Source organism: Mesoplodon mirus (genome assembly GCF_964341445.2).
Source record: "Mesoplodon mirus genome assembly, chromosome: X".
Classification (NCBI taxonomy): domain Eukaryota; kingdom Metazoa; phylum Chordata; class Mammalia; order Artiodactyla; family Ziphiidae; genus Mesoplodon; species Mesoplodon mirus.
The window spans coordinates 106798902-106817591 of NC_138981.1; the positions used below are offsets into that span (position 1 = coordinate 106798902).

The following is an 18690-nucleotide window of genomic DNA, read 5'->3' on the forward strand; positions in this document are numbered from 1 at the left end:
TTATCTTTGAATGGAGAGAAAAACAATCAATCGTGAGGGTTTTTAGATTAGTCTTGGCTTCAGTTTGCTTGTAAACACATAATCATCTTACTTGATTTGATGACTTTGGTTTGAAGTGCTAAGCTTCTTGGGGTTTTGTTTTTTCTTTAAATAAAGGAGGCTGCAGTTCTGGAGTTTTGCTCTAACCTCACATCTCAGTCTGCGAAATCTTGTAAAGAGCTCTGAGGTCCAATGCTGGGATAAGTCTCATTTAATAGCATTATTATCCACGGACACAGCAAGGTGCGATCTGGATGTAGTTCCTAAACCAGTGTGCTTTTGGTGCATGTCTAATTTCTCTATTGTCCAGGGAAATGTATTTATGGAGACAGCCTGATGCAGCAGATGAGAAGGTACATAGACTGGATGGGAAAGTACTTTGCAAGGAAGATGATTCAAATACAACTCAGGTTGGGGGGAAACGGCTTTTTAAAATAAATGAAATTTCAGGACGTTAATGTGATTTATTTCACTTAATGGAGCTGGTGAAGGATGGCCCAGAGGTAACAAATCCCTTGCCTGCTCAGGCTAAGCAGGATATCATGTTTCCCAGCAGTTTGTTTCCTCACCTTGAAGAGGACCCCGAGTGTGTATGAAAAAAGAAAATCACTGATGGTTGGAGAAAAGCAACTCTTGTTGCTTTATCTTCAAGAGAGGTCTATCATTTTCTGATTTTTTTTTCTTTCCACCTAGAAGGTCTGGGGTGGATGTGATAGGTAGCTTTGGGGAACATTTGGTGTCCATCATCTTACCAAGGGAGCCTTTAAACGAACCTGTCATTCTGTGCCCGAAAAATTAGTGTTTTATGACCTGCTGCCCAAGCACATTTGCAAATTACAAGCACACCTCTGTGTGGTTTTTCAGAGAGGAGTCCTATTTCCCCCAGGACAGCAGGGGTTTCTATGTTGTGTGATTATCTGAACCTGTAATTCTGTCTGGAGAGCTCTGGAACAGCAGCTCCTCCAGGAGAAATAGAAGATTCGGTGCAAGGTCTCCAGGTACTTGAGGGCACCAGAGAGCCTTAATCTTTACATGGATGTTTACAAATGGGTCACGACCGCATATTTGGCCCAGAGAGAGAGAAAGTTACATCTCACGTGTCATCAGCTTGCCTCTTGAAAGCTACCATAAGTGAAGGGGGCACCATCTATGAAATAATAAAGTCAGTAAGGAAAAAGAATTTGCCTGGTTAAAACTGGATCCACACCTGCCTTTGGGGAGTGTATTCATTCCATTAAATTGGATATGTCTAATCTGGGGAAACTGAGGCAGTAATATAAGCCAAAGTGCCTAAGGATGGGGAGAGCACGTAAGGATTACCCAGTTAAACAGCCTTCCTCTTGCCTGCCCGGAGGCCGGTTGTCCCGCACCACCCACACTTGCCAGTACATTAGAGTCGATTATTTGTCTCTTTTTGTCAGCACTGAAATGAGGAGTCAGGCCCTGCCAAGGTGGCTCCACTGAGCGGGGCAATGATTTATAGATTAATTATTTTAAGGAACAAGGCAGCACAGCATGATGTAGTGGAAAGAGTGCTGCGCTAGGCGAAGACCTGCATTTTAGTGCTGGCTCGGATCCTTAATAGCTGTTTGACTTTGGGCAAATCACTTAACCTCTCTGGGCCTTAGTCTCCTTATTGGGAAATTGGGAATAACAATAATTGATGGTTGTTGGATTTCCCTGGTGGCACAGTGGTTAAGAATCTGCCTGCCAAGGCAGGGAACACGGGTTCGAGCCCTGGTCCGGGAAGATCCCACATGCCACGGAGCAACTAAGCCCGTGAGGCACAACTACTGAGTCTGTGCTCTAAAGCCCGTGAGCCACAACTACTGAGCCTGCGTGCCACAACTACTGAAGCCCATGCTCTGCAACAAGAGAAGCCACCGCAATGAGAAGCCCACGCACCGCAACGAAGAGTAGCCCCCACTCGCTGCAACTAGAGAAAGCCTGCACGCAGCAACGGAGACCCAATGCAGCCAAAAATAAATATAAATAAATAAATAAATTTATAAAAAAAATTGATGGCTGTGGTGATCAAATAAAATCCTGACTATGAAAGCATTTTATTGATTGTAAGGCACTAAACATATGTAAAGGATTATTATTGTTGTTAGATTTCTAGGAACATGTACAGTAACACCACCTAGCCATTCTTCAGTCCCAGAACCTCAGGAAGGACCCTAGAAGTCATAGAGGAGAGGGCCCTGAATTTGTTGCCCTTATAAGCCGTTTCACAAATCTGCTCAACTCTAGCACGGGATGAGAAACGGGTCAATTATAAATGGTACTAACTAAATAACACTTCACTCTACTCAACACGAAAGAGCCCCCATATGTTTTATGACCACTAGCTTCTCAGTATTAAGAACAATTTGGGATATGAGGTGCAAATTACAATTTACAGTCTCTCTCCATTATCCGTGCATATGGAAGGGAGAAAACAGGGTGGGTGATCGTAGAAAGTAGAAAATACTAAAGTCACACGGTATAGAATGAGTTCTCCTAAAGAATATAAAATCCTAAAGTCACATAGTGTATGATATGATTCATAATCTTTTATTCAGACTATAAGCTGGGGAGGCACTAAGAGATCATTTATTTGATATAATTGTTCTGGGGTGAGTCCCTGAGGTTGATGAGCCATATGTAGATAATTCTGACTTTTCTCTAGTATGACATTTCATTTCACAGGTGAAGAAAATAAAGGCGTTCCTTAAGCCAGTTGTAAGACTTCCCCATCGAGGGTTCTACCCAGGAGCTCTCATTTCTAGAAGAACTCTGATAGAAACCCTCACCGCTGTCACACAGACAGGTTTGACTATTTGGACTGGTTTCACCTCCCAATTCAGTGGCATACCTAGTAAATATTCTGGCCAATGGAATCAAAACATACAAATTGACTTGTGCATGTAGACCACCTTAGTAGCTGTTACAAACAACAAGCATGGAAGTCTGTGTCTTTGTGTTACCAACAGAACTGACTGGAAAGTGAGCGCTAGTGTACATCATTTTGTCCGTATCAAGCCATGGGACTGACTTGACGGCTTGTCACTGGAATTGGGTGGTTGTTTGGCATTGCATTGCGACAGCCTAGAGGTTACCACATTTTTACTGTGAGTGAAATTTTACTGTGAGTGAAGAAAATGCAAGTGTTCCAGGTATCCCAGGCATGACACAGGTGCTCAAAGCAGGCCTCAATAGTGAGTGATCATCTCCCTCAGGCTGGCAGTTGCTCTGGGGCTGATATTGAATGTTACTATACTTGGAAAGTTGGTCACGTCATCCTAACATTGGTTCACGTTCAAGAAGGGACAGGTAGACAGAGCGCTGTGGTGTCTGTAGGCTTCGTGTGCTGCAGAAAGGCAATTGTGATTGAGAGATCCCTGGTTAACTGTGGTGAACGGTGCTTGGTAAGAACTTGAAAACCCCCAAATCTTTCATTTCCCCGGGGCAGCTGTCTCTGAGCACCATTAGCCCAATCTGAGTACTAGTCCTTGACCCCTTTGGCCCTTAATATGTATATTCATGACAATGACATCATTCACTGTTTTCGCCCTTTATCTTGCTTTTGTCCAGATGTTGCCTGATGTCTCACATCCTTCTGTGTGTGCCTGCCTGGCCTTTCCAAATGAAGTGTCAACTACCCCAAAGCAGGGGTCTGGGACAGCTCAGTGGACCTGCTGACCATCTCTAGGCCTTGTGAGGGATTCTGGAGGGCCTCCCGACTAAACACATTTCTCGATCCAGATGTTCTTGGGGCCTGAAATTGCTACTGTCAGAGCACTTTAGCTGGCTAATGACAAAGAAAGCTCCTATTAGGAGGGGGAAGGGTAAGCTGGGACAAAGGGAGAGAGTGGCATGGACATATATACACCACCCAACGTAAACCAGATAGCTAGTGGGAAGCAGCCGCATAGCACAGGGAGATCAACTCGGTGCTTTGTGACCGCCTGGAGGGGTGGGATACGGAGGGTGGGAGGGAGAGAGACACAAGAGGAAGGAGATATGGGGATATATGTATAAGTATCGCTGATTCACTTTGTTAAAAAGCAGAAACTAACACACCATTGTAAAGCAATTATACTCCAATAAAGATGTTAAAATAAATAAATACATAAATAAGAAAGAAAGCTCCTTTTAGAATGTTCATTTCAGGATACTGAACCATTATCAGCCATTAGCACCCTCTCCTGAATTAGTATATCATAGAGCCTTACCCTCAGCCTTCTTTCAAAAGCTGAAACGTTGCCTTTGTTCTGTTCCTTCCGCTGCCGCCACTCGATGAGGTTGGCGTTGTGCTCTCCGGGCAGTGAGATGTTGCATTTGCCCAGGGTGGGGTTGACCGCCCCGGACAGGATGTGGGGCTCTGAGCTGAGGTTGATCTCCATCCCGCTGGCAAAAGTGACACGTAGGGAGCCGTCTGGACTCACCCGATAGGTACTCTGGGTATTTTCTGCAGACAGAGGAGCACAGGAGGAAGACGGGGAAGAAAGGGAAGCACAGAAGCAGAGGAGAGACAAGTTTAGCTTTAGGAGGTTAAGTTTAGGAAAGGATGAGCAGGTGGGGTGCCGTGGACGTAACTGCCCTCTGGGCTAGACAACCACTCTGACAGGCCGACACGCTCTTTGTCCACTTGGGTCTCGTTATGTTCACAGCTGGGCTGTCTTGTTTCTTGGATAAAAGACTCCTGTGTAATACTGCAGGCTGTTTTTGTTTTGAAAAACTTTCTCATTTTTAAAGAATTCCCTCACAAACTCCCTTTCTGACTCGGTGGATTGGCCTCCTCCATTGGATATGCTGGGAGCTAGAATGAGCAGAGTATGAAGTTTAACTCAGCGTCATCACTGCCTCGGGACACCAGCACAGTTGCTGGACTCCACAAAATGATACGCTGACAAAGGTCGCCACCGATCCTTTTAGAGTGGCTCAGCCTAACACTAGGAGGAGTCCTTAATGATTGGGCAGAGAGAAAACAACTCCTCTGCGTCCACTTCCCTCGGCTTCCAAGACATTCTTTCCAAATCCACCTCCCTTCCTCCCTTCCTTCCTGTTTACTCCTCTCTTTCTCCCCCCTCTCTCCTTCCTTCCCTCCTTTCTTCCTTTCCTCTCTCCCTTCCTTCTTTTTCCTTCCGTTCCTTTACTTTCCTCTCTTTGAACAGAATGAGCTTTAAATTCTCTCATTTCCCTTATATTCCTGCTTGGTGTGTATCCTCATTCATCCTTTTTATTCACCCATGTCAGCATTGCTCTAGAATCCTAATCTCAGATGGGACACAGACTTCATTTCTTTAATATAACCCAATCAGAGCTTAAAGAGCTTTACAAACAGTGTTGGGAAATGACTTGATGGAAGAGTAGATTTGGCAGGGATTTAACCTCATAACTCCCACAGGGATGTGGTCCAATGTTGCTATAGGAACTTTGTGAAAGGTGTGACTTTGTCTGGGTTTCAGCCTCCATAGCTGGAATATCGGGAGAAGAAGTCATCTTCTCAGCCAAAAGTGAATTCTACTCATTGACGGTGTGCAGAGGTTTGATGGTAGAAGTAAGAGAGATGCTGTTAGAGTCAGGCAAAGTTGGAAATATTCTTACCTTGTTTTAAAATATATATGGTACTAGTTGCTGTCAAATTGGTTGACATGAGGACGTTTTCGCGGTTGGAAGTATCTAGCTCCACTTTTGTCAGCTTCTCCAGGTCACTGTGGAAGCTGCTGACCTCTCCAGTGGGAAACGTTGCATTGGTCAGATGCCCCTCGGGGTCATACCTGAGGAATGTAACCAATCCCAATGTTGAAGTCTCTTGGCAGTGATAACAGGCTTTTGCAAAATAAAAATCACTTGGCAGCTAATACAGTTTAACTTTGAGTGATAACAAGTATTATTAACCTTGTTCAATAAGAAGAAAAAGGTCAGAGAGATGATTAGTCAAACGAAGGTATTTTTTGCTGCTTCTGAATTCTTGATGACTTCCTTGAGCTGTGCTGTTTTACAGAAAAAATATATCTGGTAATGAATCACTAGGGTGGAAAACTGATTTATGAATCATGTCCTGCTGTGTGCAATGTTGCAGGGAGCCCTCCGTTTGCAATTTGGGTCGATCCCATCAGATGTGATGGGTCACAAGGACCAGCAGAGGGTGCTGTTGACAAAGAAAAAGGAGGCATGACCATCCGCCGCCCCGCCCCGCCCCGCCCCCACCAGCCTGAGAAGGCCAATAAACTGATTTTGCACTGTGATAGGAAAATTATGTTTGCTGCTCTTTAAGTTGCCAAATTTGAAATGAATTAGTCATTCTTCCAACAAAATGACCAAGCACAGAAGACAATGGAAACATGTTCATTAAAACATTCTGGAGCCCTCTGATCTCAGTGTCACTTAATTTTTTAATCTTTTTATAATATAGTACATAATGTGTTGTAATTTGCCTATATGAGTAAGACACCAAAAAGAAATAATTACCCGGGATAATAGGCAATAACCTATATCTAGAAATATAGTCTTGTGAGTCGACTTTTTAAAAAAAAAATCAGAATTATTGGCAATCTCACTGTCCTCCAAATGGAAACTGCTTCCCTGAAGGCTTTTGATGTGGAGCTGTTCTTTTATTGCCAACAGAACCATGAAAAATAAACACTTCATTGAAAGTAAGGACATGCACTTGGAAACCCATTACTGTTTTCAAGTTGCAAATTACAAAATAGTTAAGTACTTTTATTTGCTTTTAAAATGTTAAACAATTATATTCTTTTTACCCAAAGTGAGCAGGATACAGCCTGAACACAGTGGTGGAGTCTGGCTCTACTGCCTTCTCCCTCCAAAATTATGCAAAATGGCCTAGTGATTCAGTGTTAATCCACTACGCTTTAAAGAACTCAGCCTGGATAGCTGCTGAAATTTTAAAACTTAGACCAGCCTTTGGTAGGCTTGGGAAAAGGGGCTAGACATTATTTTATAGGACAAAACTGAACTTGAGGCTATACACAATGCCATCTCAAGTTCAGTTCTGTGTGCACATGAGTGTGTGCACGTGCACACACATGCTATCAGTTAAAACAGTCAGGCATGAAAATAAAAATAATCAAATAGGTCATTTGACATCATAGATATGGCAAGCCCTAGTTGTTTAATTGGATGCACCCTTTGCTTAAATGGATTTCAGTCAAAACGGTTATTGGCATGTTGCAGCTATGCTGCTAAGGCCTCATTATCGAGGAAAGGCTGAAGGGTGCTGTTTGCGCCTGGGGTTAATGGCAAAATCCTCCCCCCTGCTCAGCCCGTTTGCCCATGGCCTGCTCGGGGCTCTGTGGCTGCAAGAAGAAGACCCCTGATGAGAAAGGGGCATGGAAGGGCCTGAACACCTAACACAGCCCCGACTTTGTCTGCCTGGTCTTCCTTCCAGGAGAGAAAACAATATCCTGTTTTGATTCTTGCAAGGTACCAACCTGCTTTTCCCCGTAGGGAGGGGTTTCCAGGCAGCAGACAGAAAGAAGCTGCTGCAGGCCCCCCTCGCTAGGGAGACTGTGGTCCCACAGCCTGGACTACTCAGGCAGTTGCTCTCGGTTTCACATCCGTCACCAGCAACTCAGCCTCATTGGTTTCCCTTTCCTGATTTCTAAAGGGTTTCCTCAGCATTTGGCAAGGTCACTCTTCATTATTCCTCCAGGAGATCTGACCTAAGATGCTACGCATGCAGGTTTCCAACGGGCTTTCCAGCTCAGGGCAGTTTCTTTCTTTCCCAGTCACATAGCCCCTTGTTTTAAAGCAAGATTTCATTGAAAGGTGACGGCAGTGGTCGTGCCCACTTCTCAGGGCAAGATGACAAGATCAGATGTTAACTGAGCCATCCATGAGCAGAGGTCAAAAATCTGAATGAACCTCAGCAGTGGCCTGTGGTGTAATTCCCTGGATAGATGTAGCTGGGAGGCTGCTGCCTGGCTCCTTGTCTGCTGAGAGAGGCTATGGGGTGGGGATAAGATAGAATTTCCCATAGTCCTGCCCAGGCGCTAGAGAGCTAGAAGGTTGTATTGTCTGATTTCCTTTCTGTGGCTGGATAAGCCTCCTTATTTGAAAGTGTACATTTGACTTTATCATAAACAAAGCACTCTACCTTGAGGGCGTTATGCTAAGTGAAATAAATCGGACAGAGTACAACAAATACTGTATGATCTCACTTATATGTGGAATCTGAAAAAAAAAAAAACAAAACCAAAAACCCGAACATACAAAACTCATAGAAAGAGAGATCAGATGTGTGGTTACAAGAGGCGGGGGGTGGGCGGAGGAATGGGACAGAGGTGGTCAGAAGGTTGAAACTTCCAGTCATAAGATACATAAGTACTGGGGATGCAATGTACAACACGACAATAGTTAACTGCTGTGTGGTGTGTATGAAAGTTCCTAAGAAAGTCAATCCTAAAAGTCCTCATCAGAAGGAAAAAAATATTTTTCTTCTTTTTTTTTTGTATCTATATGAGATGACAGACATTCACTAAACTTACTGTCGTCATCATTTTGCAATATATATAAATCAAGTCATTATGCTGCATGCCTTAAACTTATATAGTGCTGTATGTCAATTATATCTCAGTAAAACTGAAGGGAAAAAAACCCAAAAGACAAAGCACTCTACCCCCCAGTACACTCACCCACCCCAATTCTGCTAGTCACAGTCAAAGCAATGGCATTTGGTGGTGTCTGCAGTGTGGTGCCTCTCCTGGGCTCAGTCAAAACCTACAGGCCCAAGTCTCTTCTGTGGGGTCATGTTCAAAGGAAGAGCAACAGGCAGATCCCACAACTTTGGAAAGATTGCTCCAAACTGGATAAGAAATAAAGGAAGCCTTTGATTTCTTATGGCTTGCTTGAGGATTTTTTGGGTTTTTTTTTTTTTTTTGCGGTACGTAGGCCTCTCACTGCTGTGGCCTCTCCCGTTGCGGAGCACAGGCTCCGGACGCGCAGGCTCTGCGGCCATGGCTCACGGGCCCAGCCGCTCCGCGGCACGTGGGATCCTCCCGGACCGGGACACGAACCCGTGTCCCCTGCATCGGCAGGCGGACTCTCAACCACTGCGCCACCAGGGAAGCCCGAGGTTTTGTTGTTGTTGTTGTTTCCCCTCCATCACAGGGGACTGCATGTTTCCAGACTGAATGTCAAAGAAACAAGTTTAATCAAAATCTCTTACGCTGTTCTGTGGGTTTCCCTCTGGTGCCTGCATCCTTTGGTGCAGTGAACACAAGCCAATATGCTGCAACTGATCCTCTCAGGCCGAAACAGGGCTGTAACTTCCACCTCCCTGCCCCGACTCCCCCTCCCTACCCTGGGCTGCAAACTCTGGTTGGTGAATTGTGTGATCAGGCATTAACTGTTGCCTTCATGGTCATCAGGAGTGAGCTTGGTAAGAGGAGATTTGCCATCACCTTGACCCTTCCCGTCCCTGATTTTACAGAGTTCCACCGTGTGCGTGCGCACACACGTCCCCGTGGATCAAAGGAAACATTTGTAAAGGAAATTCAGAATTCATTCTTGTTCTTGAGGAACATATAGTTTATGTTAGGGGAGATGATATTTACACATTATTAAAAATATATTTGGTCTGATATTCTCTCATAAGGGATAGCCTGCCCTTTCCCTTGAGGACAATTTAAGCCAGAGCTAAACCATGCAGGGTAAAAACTAGGAGCTCCTCCATCTTTGCTCTTAAGAAAATATTGAAGATTATAGAAGAAAAACTCATTACTTATTTTTTGTGAAAGGAAATAGACCCTCTTTACCCTCTCATGCCAGAAACCTGACCAACCTAATAAGCATTCTTTAGGAAATACTGGATTACCCTTTCTTCACCAATAACTTCATGTGGCTTCCTATGATTCAGCCCAAGTCCATAATACCCTTCTATCTTCACTTGTCCTTCATTCAATAAATATCAGTCTTGTGCTAGGTACTGGGGATACTGTGGTGAATGAAATTCAAAGTCTAGTAGCGTAGAGAAGATATGCACACAAATCACTCTGATGCCAGAATATTGCCATATACTTCTGTAAACAAGGAGCTGCAGAAGCTCAGAAGAGGCAGAAGTTATTTCCAGGCAGGCTGAGCAGAAGAGAAGGAGGTGGTATTTGAATCCTGGAGGGTAGCTGGAGATCAATCCCTTGGTAGGTAGAGACTGGAGACGGGAGGAAGGCATTCCAAAGGCAGGCACACCGGTGGCTAGGCTGACGATCGAGGGACGCGTGATGCTGGAGCACAAGGGTCCTCTCGCAGGGGAGTGGGAGATGAGGCCAGAGAGGCATGTTGAAAGCAGAGCACGGGGAAACTGGGGTGCCAGGCTCTGGAGGAAAGCATGCAGTCAGTAGACAATGGAGAGGCATAGGAAGCTCTTCAGGGGGAGAACAGTATGATTCAAGCACTTCTTTGGTGGCAGTGAATCTCGGAAGGGAAGCTATGGAGCAGGGAAACCTGTTGGGAGGCTAACGCCTCAGCTTGTGTAAGAGAAGATGGTGGCCTCTTGCCTTTATGAAATGCATTGTGATTGCCTATCCTTGGGACCAGCCTTCCTTCCTAGGTTGTAAACTCTTGCATCTTTAGAGACAGGACATGGTGTCTCATCACCTCTGTATTTTCGGTGTGTGGCACAGAGCAGACTCTCACTGCATATACTTGTTGAATGAGAGAAACAGGATCTGCCAGTGGGAATGGGAAGGAAGGGGTGGGTACGAGAGTCAGCGTGGTGAGAGGATAGACAGAGCCATCCCAGGTGGTGTGGAGGCTTAGCTTACACGGACGTCCTGTGACGTGCAGCTCATCTTCCCAGCCAGGCTCTGAAAGCTCGTTCGGCCAGCAGCCTCTCTTCCTTCTGTTCAGTCCCTTTCTCTTTGGTAGTTCTCTCTCCCCAGCATGAGCCACGACAGTTCTCTCTGCCCATTCCTGAGCCTTATCAAGGGCATAAAGCACAAGGGGAAGGAACTGAGCAAAGGTGTCCAGTCTGTCTCTGGAGTCCTGAAGGAACTGTTGGCAATTCTACGTTCTTCTTGCTTAAATGAAATCCCTCACCTGCCCAGAGGCAGGGGCCTGGACCATGTGGTGCCTTAGTTCTCTCCCTACTCTGAGATTCTCAAAAGCACTGGAAACACTTCGATGTGTTCGGACTGACTATTCACTTACAGAATCAGTTCTGTGTGGGAATCACATCCTCTGCTTAGGCAAATGTCTCACCCAGAGACGTGGCTTGTTTACCTTGCCCCGCCCCCCCCGCCCCCGCCCCCGTCCCACTAATCTAATCAGGGAGGAGGGAGAACCTCCCGTTAGCCATCTTCCATAAGACTGAGCATTTGTAAAACAGCCTAGAAGGCACCCGGAGCTATCGTGAGGCCATTTCCAAGTTGTCAGTGAATGGCGTTTTCTTGGGGGGTTGGGGGTGGGGAATGTGCGAACCAAGTCCCAGGATAGACAGAACACAGAAAACCAGGGATCAAGAGATCATGCTCCCACAAAGGTCAAGGGCCTGAGGAACTGTCAGCTCGGCCTGCACTGGCAGCAGTGACAAAACTGACACTTTGGCCTCAGTCTGGGACCTTTTCAGTTGAGCGTAGCAGAAGCCTTTGCCAGGGAAAAGCTTGCAGAACAAGCAAGGGCATCCTGGCTATTCTTGCAGCCTCTGCTGGGGCAGGGTCATTGCAATTAGGAGCCCGCCAGCCCCTCGGGCCAGAACCCCTGCCTCGTTCCTAGTTCTGCTTTGTCACCTCCCTGTTAGCCATTTCTCTGTGGTCAGCTTTTCCCCTGACACTCAGGACACTTAGGGGCAGTCAAGCATCAAGTACTAATACTTGGGGTGTGCAACTTTGATCCTGGTCCAAGTCAAACGGAATTATGGAAAGCAATGAACTATTTAAACAACATCACACTACACAAGACAAGCCCACATACTACCACGGCACCAGATGCATTTTAAAATCCCATTTGGACTGTCCACACTGTTCAGGGTCATCTGTGTCATTTCTCCCTGCCGTCGTTGCTGATAACCGAAAGTTGAACGGATTACTGGCTTAGCTACCTCTAGGCAGCAGTCTTCCATCCTTCCAACTTTTGCTTCTGTTTCTCTTTTTCTGTTTCTTGTCTCAGAACAGAAATCTGACGTCCACCTTGGCGAAGGATTTGTCACCTTTTGGCCAAAGAAGGCAGCCTCTCTCTCACCCCAGAGCAACGCTCAAGTTCTTTTAGGAGGGCCTGGTAACAGTGGCCCAAGGCCGCCTTCTACCGACCTCAGCGTGGCTGTAACCCTGACTGGAAGAGCAGGTCCGATTCGGTGCTCCCTGGCTTCAGAAGGAGAAGGAAAACCTCGAAGGAGTGCTCAGAAGCGGCTAAAGCGTTGGAGGATAAAAGTGAAAGGAACCAGAGTTTGTACAGAGTAGTCTGGGAAGAATTAGTTTCATTTTGAAGGTTGGGAAGTTGCTCATTCCCATATGTACAGGCAAGAACCGACGGGGACAGCATTCCGTTGGGGACAGAATGCACTGCTTCAGGAGGAAGAGGAACCTTCTCTCCACAGAGGGTTTCGGCATAATACTGGCTAGAGTTGCGAAGGTGGGAGAAGGAAGAAACGGATATCCAGCCCCCCTTCCTCTTTCATGGCGCTCTCATACTCCTCTTGTCTTGCTACCGCAGCAGAAATCTTCTAGCTCCCCAGACTTCCCATGGTCACTCTTGTAATCCCAAATCCTCTTCCTTTTTCTGGAAGGCAGTGGGGGTAGTAGTGGAACAAGCAGTGGGCTAGAAGCTCAAAGATCCGACTCTAGACCCAGCCAACCAGCAACGTGAATGGGCAAATTAGTCCCCTACTCTGGGCCTCCGTTTCCTTATTTGTAAAGTGACCTCTGATGTCTCCTTGTGGCCGTAACATTCCATGATTACCCCCACGTGAATGCCTGTGTTTCTCATCTCTTAATGCCTCAAGATTGGTTACCCAACAACAATGACGTTAGATGCTACTTTTTTCTCACTGCCCGCCGAGTCCTGGTAACAGGCCTGGGCTCCGCTTGCTGTAAGTATCCGTCGGGACCACAAACTATCCGACTACAACATCCTGCTCTCTATCTGACATCATCAGTTCTCCCCTCTGTATTGGATTATTTTCATCAGCACACAAATGTACCATTATTTCTTTCATTTTAAAAACCTCCTTCTGATTACTCTGTTCCCCCTCGACTCCAATTTCTCTGCTTCTCGTTACAGCAGTGCTCTTCAGAAGAGTTCTCTACTCGCTGTCCCCAAACTCTCCTCCCAGTTTCTCTCTTTATTATGATGATTATCATTATTGAAATATAATTAACATAGCATAAAAGTCACCATTTAAAAGTACACAGTACACAATTCCGTGGCTTTCAGTACATTCACGACATGTGCAACCATCAGCACCATTTCTAGAACCTTTCCATCACCCCCAAAATAAACCCCGTACTCACTGGCAGTCACTCCCCATTCACTCCTCTCCCTAGTTCTTGGCCACTGCTAATCTGTTATACTTGGTCTCTATGAATTTGCCTTTTCTGGATATCTCATATAAACGGAACTATATAATATTTGTCCTTTTGTGTCTGGCTTCTTTCAGTTAGCATAATGTCTTTGAGGTTCATCCATGCTGTAGCATGTACCAGAACTTCATTCCTTTTCATGGATGAATAATATCGCATTGTATGGATGTACCACATTTCGTCTGGTTATTCATGACTTGATGGACACGGTTCTCTACACTTCTTGGCCATTATGAATAACACGGCTATGAACATGTGTGTATCCATTACCTCTTAAACCTCCTCTGCTAAAGCTTCTGTCCCCCAGTGCCCACAGCACTGAAGGTAAACAATGATCTCCACAGTGTTGGATGGAACGGTCATTCTCCATGCTTATCTTACTTGACTTATCAGGAGTATTTGACATGGCTGATCACTCCTTCTTCCTTGTGTCCCTTGCTTTACTTCGCTTCCAGGACGTCCCACTCTCCTGGTTTTCTTCCTACTTCACTGGACTTTCTTTCTCAGTCTCTTTTGCTGGTTCCTCTTCATATCTTCAACTCAGTGTTGGGGTGCTCTAGGTTCCATCATCAGATCTCTTTTCTTCCTTGGCTACACTCACTTTTCCATGAAGATCTCGTGGCTTTAAACACAACCAAAACCCTGGTGGACGCTAAATCTGAATCTCCAAATTTCACATGTCCAGCCTCTCCCCTCAATTCCAGACTCATAAATCCAACTGCCAACTTGCTATTTTCCCTTGGACGTCTAAACTGATCATATCCAACCCTGAACTCTCACCCAGCATCAGGTACTCCTTGCCTGGTCTTCCCCATCCTGGTAAATGGCAAGTCCAACACCCACTTGCTCAGGCCAAAAACTTTGGAGTTATTTCTGACCCTTTTTTTCCCTCATACCCCACATCCCATCTGTCAGTCCTGACGGCTCTATTGTCAAAATATATTTAGAATATTATCACTTACTGCCCTCACTCCCTGGTCTAAGTCACCATTTTGCCTGGATTATTGCAATAGCCCCCTCCCTCCATTAGATTCCTCTACTTCCACCATACAGTCTGTTTGCAATACAGAGTGATTTACAAATGTAAGGCAGATTCTGTCACTCCTTTACTTGAAGCTCTCCAGTGGTCCCACCTTTTACTCAGAGTCAAAAAGTCTTTACAGAGGCCTGCAAAGCCCTATGTGAAGTGGCCCTGGCCACTTCGTTATCTTGTCTCCCTACTATGATTGTTCACTCCACTCCAGTCACAGTGGCTGCCTTACTATTCCTTGAACATGTCAGATTTGTTCCTGCTGCAGGGCCTTTGCACTTGCTGTTCACTCTGCTTGCAATGTTTTCCCCCTTCCTCCCCGCCAGATACCCACACGACTCACTCCCTCACCTCCTACAGATCTTTACTCAAATGTCACCTTCTGAGTGAGGCCTTCCCTGACCACCCAACCTGAAATAAAAACCCCTTCTGCTCCCAAATCTTGATTCCCCCTGACCCTGCTTTATTTCCTTCGCAGAACTTATCACCATCTGCAGTTCTGTGCATTTTACTTGTCTCCCTCCAGTACAATGTAAGCACTATGAAGGTAGGGATTTGTATCTGTCTTGTTCACGGCTATATCCCCAGCACCAGAACGCTGCCAGGCGTATACTAGCTGCTTAGCAAATATTTGTTGAATAAATAAATGAATGGTTAAATGGGTTATTTTGGGGTTTTTTTTTTCTCTAGTTTTATTGAGGTATAACTGACAAATAAAATTGCATGTATTTCAAGTGTACAATGTGATGATTGGTAAATAAGTGAACGGTTGAACTGGTTATTTTGAAAACTAGTTAATAATTCTGCCATTTCTTGTTGCTTAACTGAATTTAACCATTAGCTTTCAAAATAGTTATTCGTCGGGCTTCCCTGGTGGTGCAGTGGTTGAGAGTCCGCCTGCTGATGCAGGGGACATGGGCTCGTGCCCCAGTCCGGGAAGATCCCACATGCCACGGAGTGGCTGGGCCCGTGAGCCATGGCCACTGAGCCTGCGCGTCCGGAGCCTGTGCTCCACAACGGGAGAGGATGCAACAGTGAGAGGCCCGCGTACCACACACACACACACACACACACAAAGCTATTTGTCTAATTTCAGCTGCAGTGTGATCTTGCGTGAATTTGTGAAAAAAAGAATTCTCATTAGAACTTTTATCTTTCTTAAAGGTAGTATATTTCAAAATGTGGGCTCTTGAGTCAGACTGTTGCAGTTTGAATCCTGGACATCTCTGTGAATCAGGACAAGCTCACCATGCTGGGCCTCAGTTTCCTCATCCATAAAATAGGCAAACCAGGAGCACGTATCCCATGTTGTTATTTTGGGGATCAAACAAAATACTTTATGTAAATCACCTACCCTAGGACCTAGCACACAGTAAACCCTCAGTGAACAGTAGCTTTTATTACTTTCATTAAGATGTAAGAGAAGTTTTTCAAGAAATAGAGGAAGACCTGCAACAGAAACTGAATACATTTTCCCCAGTGAAACTAAAATAGCTGTCCAGCTCTTTTGTATAAGTGGCATTTCTTTGGGAAATGATCCAAAACTTGAAGGCCAACTGTTTTGTCCCTTTCCTCAGGAGGGTTTTGTGGGATCTATTCTCTTCATATTCCCTACATTCTCACGGAAGAGTCACACCTGGAACTCCTCGTATTTAGTATCTCCGCTTCTCACGTTCCTCAACTTGAATGCCATTTCAGGCTCTGGGTTCAGTTCCATGGATTATCTTCACTTGGTAAACTGGTTAAAAATTCAGCAGTTCCCTTCGTGGGGAAGATGCTTGCCGAGTGCTCGCAAACTAGCTTTCTAAATGGGTTGACTTGCAAATAACATTGTCCAGCCTTAAAAGGCAAGGACAATGGTCTCTATTTCCATGACAGGACACCTCCTAGTAGCCTGCCGTCAGACACACCGTCTGTTAATTCCCAGTTAAACAAAGTTATCACAGATCCGGTCTGTGAATACCCAAATGTATTGGAGTCTTTGCCTTGTGCAGGGAAACTTGGGGGGAGGGCGCAGGACTGTACTGAAGCTTTTGACTCCACATTTCCCAGAAGCAGCCAGTGGAGTGCAGCTTCTCCTGTTTCAGCATTTGCCCCACGTCATTTCACAACTTAAACTGAGTTGGGCTGGGCTGGGCTGTGCACACATTCATTCATTCATTAAACCCCACAGGGATCAATAAATACTAGTTAAACTACACTGCTTCTTTGCTACTTTAGAACTATTTTCTAGTTTTGTCATTTAATTTTCCCTTGTTTTCCCAGCTATGCCGTAAATTTCTCGAGCACATGGACTTCCACCTCATTCTTGTCTCATGCAGTGCCACGCTTGATTCTTCATTCAGCCTATGTTTTTATTATTATGCCCTGCAAAAGTGCTCTGGAGAAATGGGTTCAAAGCCTAGGAGTTGGGTAAAATTTTCTCCTTGACTTATTATTATTTTTTTAATTGTGGCTGTTAGGAGAAAATAGCATGCAACACTCAGCAATTACTAAGTCATTTTCCCACTGTAATACAATTGCAAATGCAAACCTAACAAACCCCATGTTGAGAATTTGAAACTTACTCATAAACGGTTGTCCATCCATTTTCGTTACTTTTGGTAGCCAGAAGCCCTGTGTTCCCTGGATAGGTCATCAAGGCCAGATTGTAGCCTTGGGCTGACACTCTTTTCAGGACTCCGTTGCTGCTTATGGTCAGCCAGTACACCTGCCCGCCAGGCACCACAAGCCAAAGGGGCATCCCGCTTGCGTCTCGGCGAATGTGCACAGAATTGCCGTTGTTGCTGGTAATCGCACCCAAGTCGCCTTCGGCATTGTAGGTGAAATTATACACATAGTCCCTCGTTATCAAGTTCAAGGTGTGCAGGTGGGTTCCATTGACAGTGAACTGGTACAGTTCCTGATCAGCAGGTGATGCAATCTCATAAAGGTTCATGTCATTCAAGTGGGCTTGGTTCCTGCTAATGGTACGAATTCGAACATTCCCAAGGTCTGCCACGTAGAGGGTACCATCAGGTGACACTGCTAAGGAGGAAGGGGCTTTCATCTTTGCATCTTTGGCATAGCCACCATCACCTGTGGGAGAAAGACCCTGATGTTAATAGTTGTGGTCACAAGCATTTATACAAACATACCATATACAGAAATCGCTGTGCATCAAGAATCATTTTAAAGGGAACAATCAGTGAACCAACATTCTCCACATGCCCCAGCTGGATATTTGAAACCCATTATTCACAATTCTTGAGTCAGTGCCACTAAAGATGAACAGTGAGATGCAATTCTCTCAGTTAACACCAGTTTTGTGAAATCGTCAATCCTGCTCTTCTGTATCTATTGCATTGAAAGATACAAAAACAGCAAATGATGACAGCCACCCCAGACCTAGCCAGAGACTTACGCCTGTCCGTGCTCACAGCATCTATCTCAGGGCTTTCCAGTCCTACTGTGCCCAGACACCTTTCTTCTGTTAACTTTCATTGTCACATTGTCAAAGTACACTAAGTCTGCAAGTGCAACAATGATTCAGTACATCAAATTTGATAACTGGAATAAACATTCCAGTCTTGCCTTGAAAGAAAGATACCAATTAGCAAAATAACTATAAAACTAGTTGTCGAGGAAAACATTGGAAATATCAATCAAAAGTCATATTGACCAAGTTGCTCACTCTTGATTCCTCTGTCCCAAGGAAAGGTAAAGATTAAAAGAACCATTTGGGCGTGGATGAGCGGTTTAATAGGACTGCATGCAGCATGGAGGGATGTCCACCTACCAGCAATAAATGCATCTATTGACATTTACAGGACTGTTTACTGTCTGGAATATCCACTCTGTGATTTGGAGAAAAGGCTCTTTTTCCCCCCCTATTTCAATTGGAAGTAAAGGGCACTATTGGTTATGGAGAAAATTTTGGATTAAAAAAAAAACAATGTGGGCTTCCCTGGCAGTGCAGTGGTTAATAAGAATCTGCCTGCCAATGCAGGGGACACGGGTTCGAGCCCTGGTCCAGGAAGATCCCACATGCCGCGGAGCAACTAAGCCCGTGCGCCACAACTACTTAGCCTGCGCTCTAGAGCCCACGAGCCACAACTA

The 18690-nt window shown here is 45.3% G+C and overlaps 1 protein-coding gene across 3 annotated transcripts in view; it reads right to left on the reverse strand.

Annotated features, from left to right (window-relative positions):
* TENM1 (teneurin transmembrane protein 1) overlaps positions 1-18690 on the reverse strand; it is a gene marked incomplete at both ends in the record, with an annotated part of 603322 nt that overhangs the window by 30634 nt on the left and 553998 nt on the right. For all 3 annotated transcript variants that reach the window (XM_082610702.1, XM_082610701.1, XM_082610700.1), the window contains 3 exons: positions 4257-4492; positions 5632-5804; positions 17160-17670. In XM_082610702.1, the coding sequence (XP_082466828.1) occupies positions 4257-4492; positions 5632-5804; positions 17160-17670 (920 nt within the window). The remainder of the gene's footprint in view (positions 1-4256; positions 4493-5631; positions 5805-17159; positions 17671-18690) is intronic.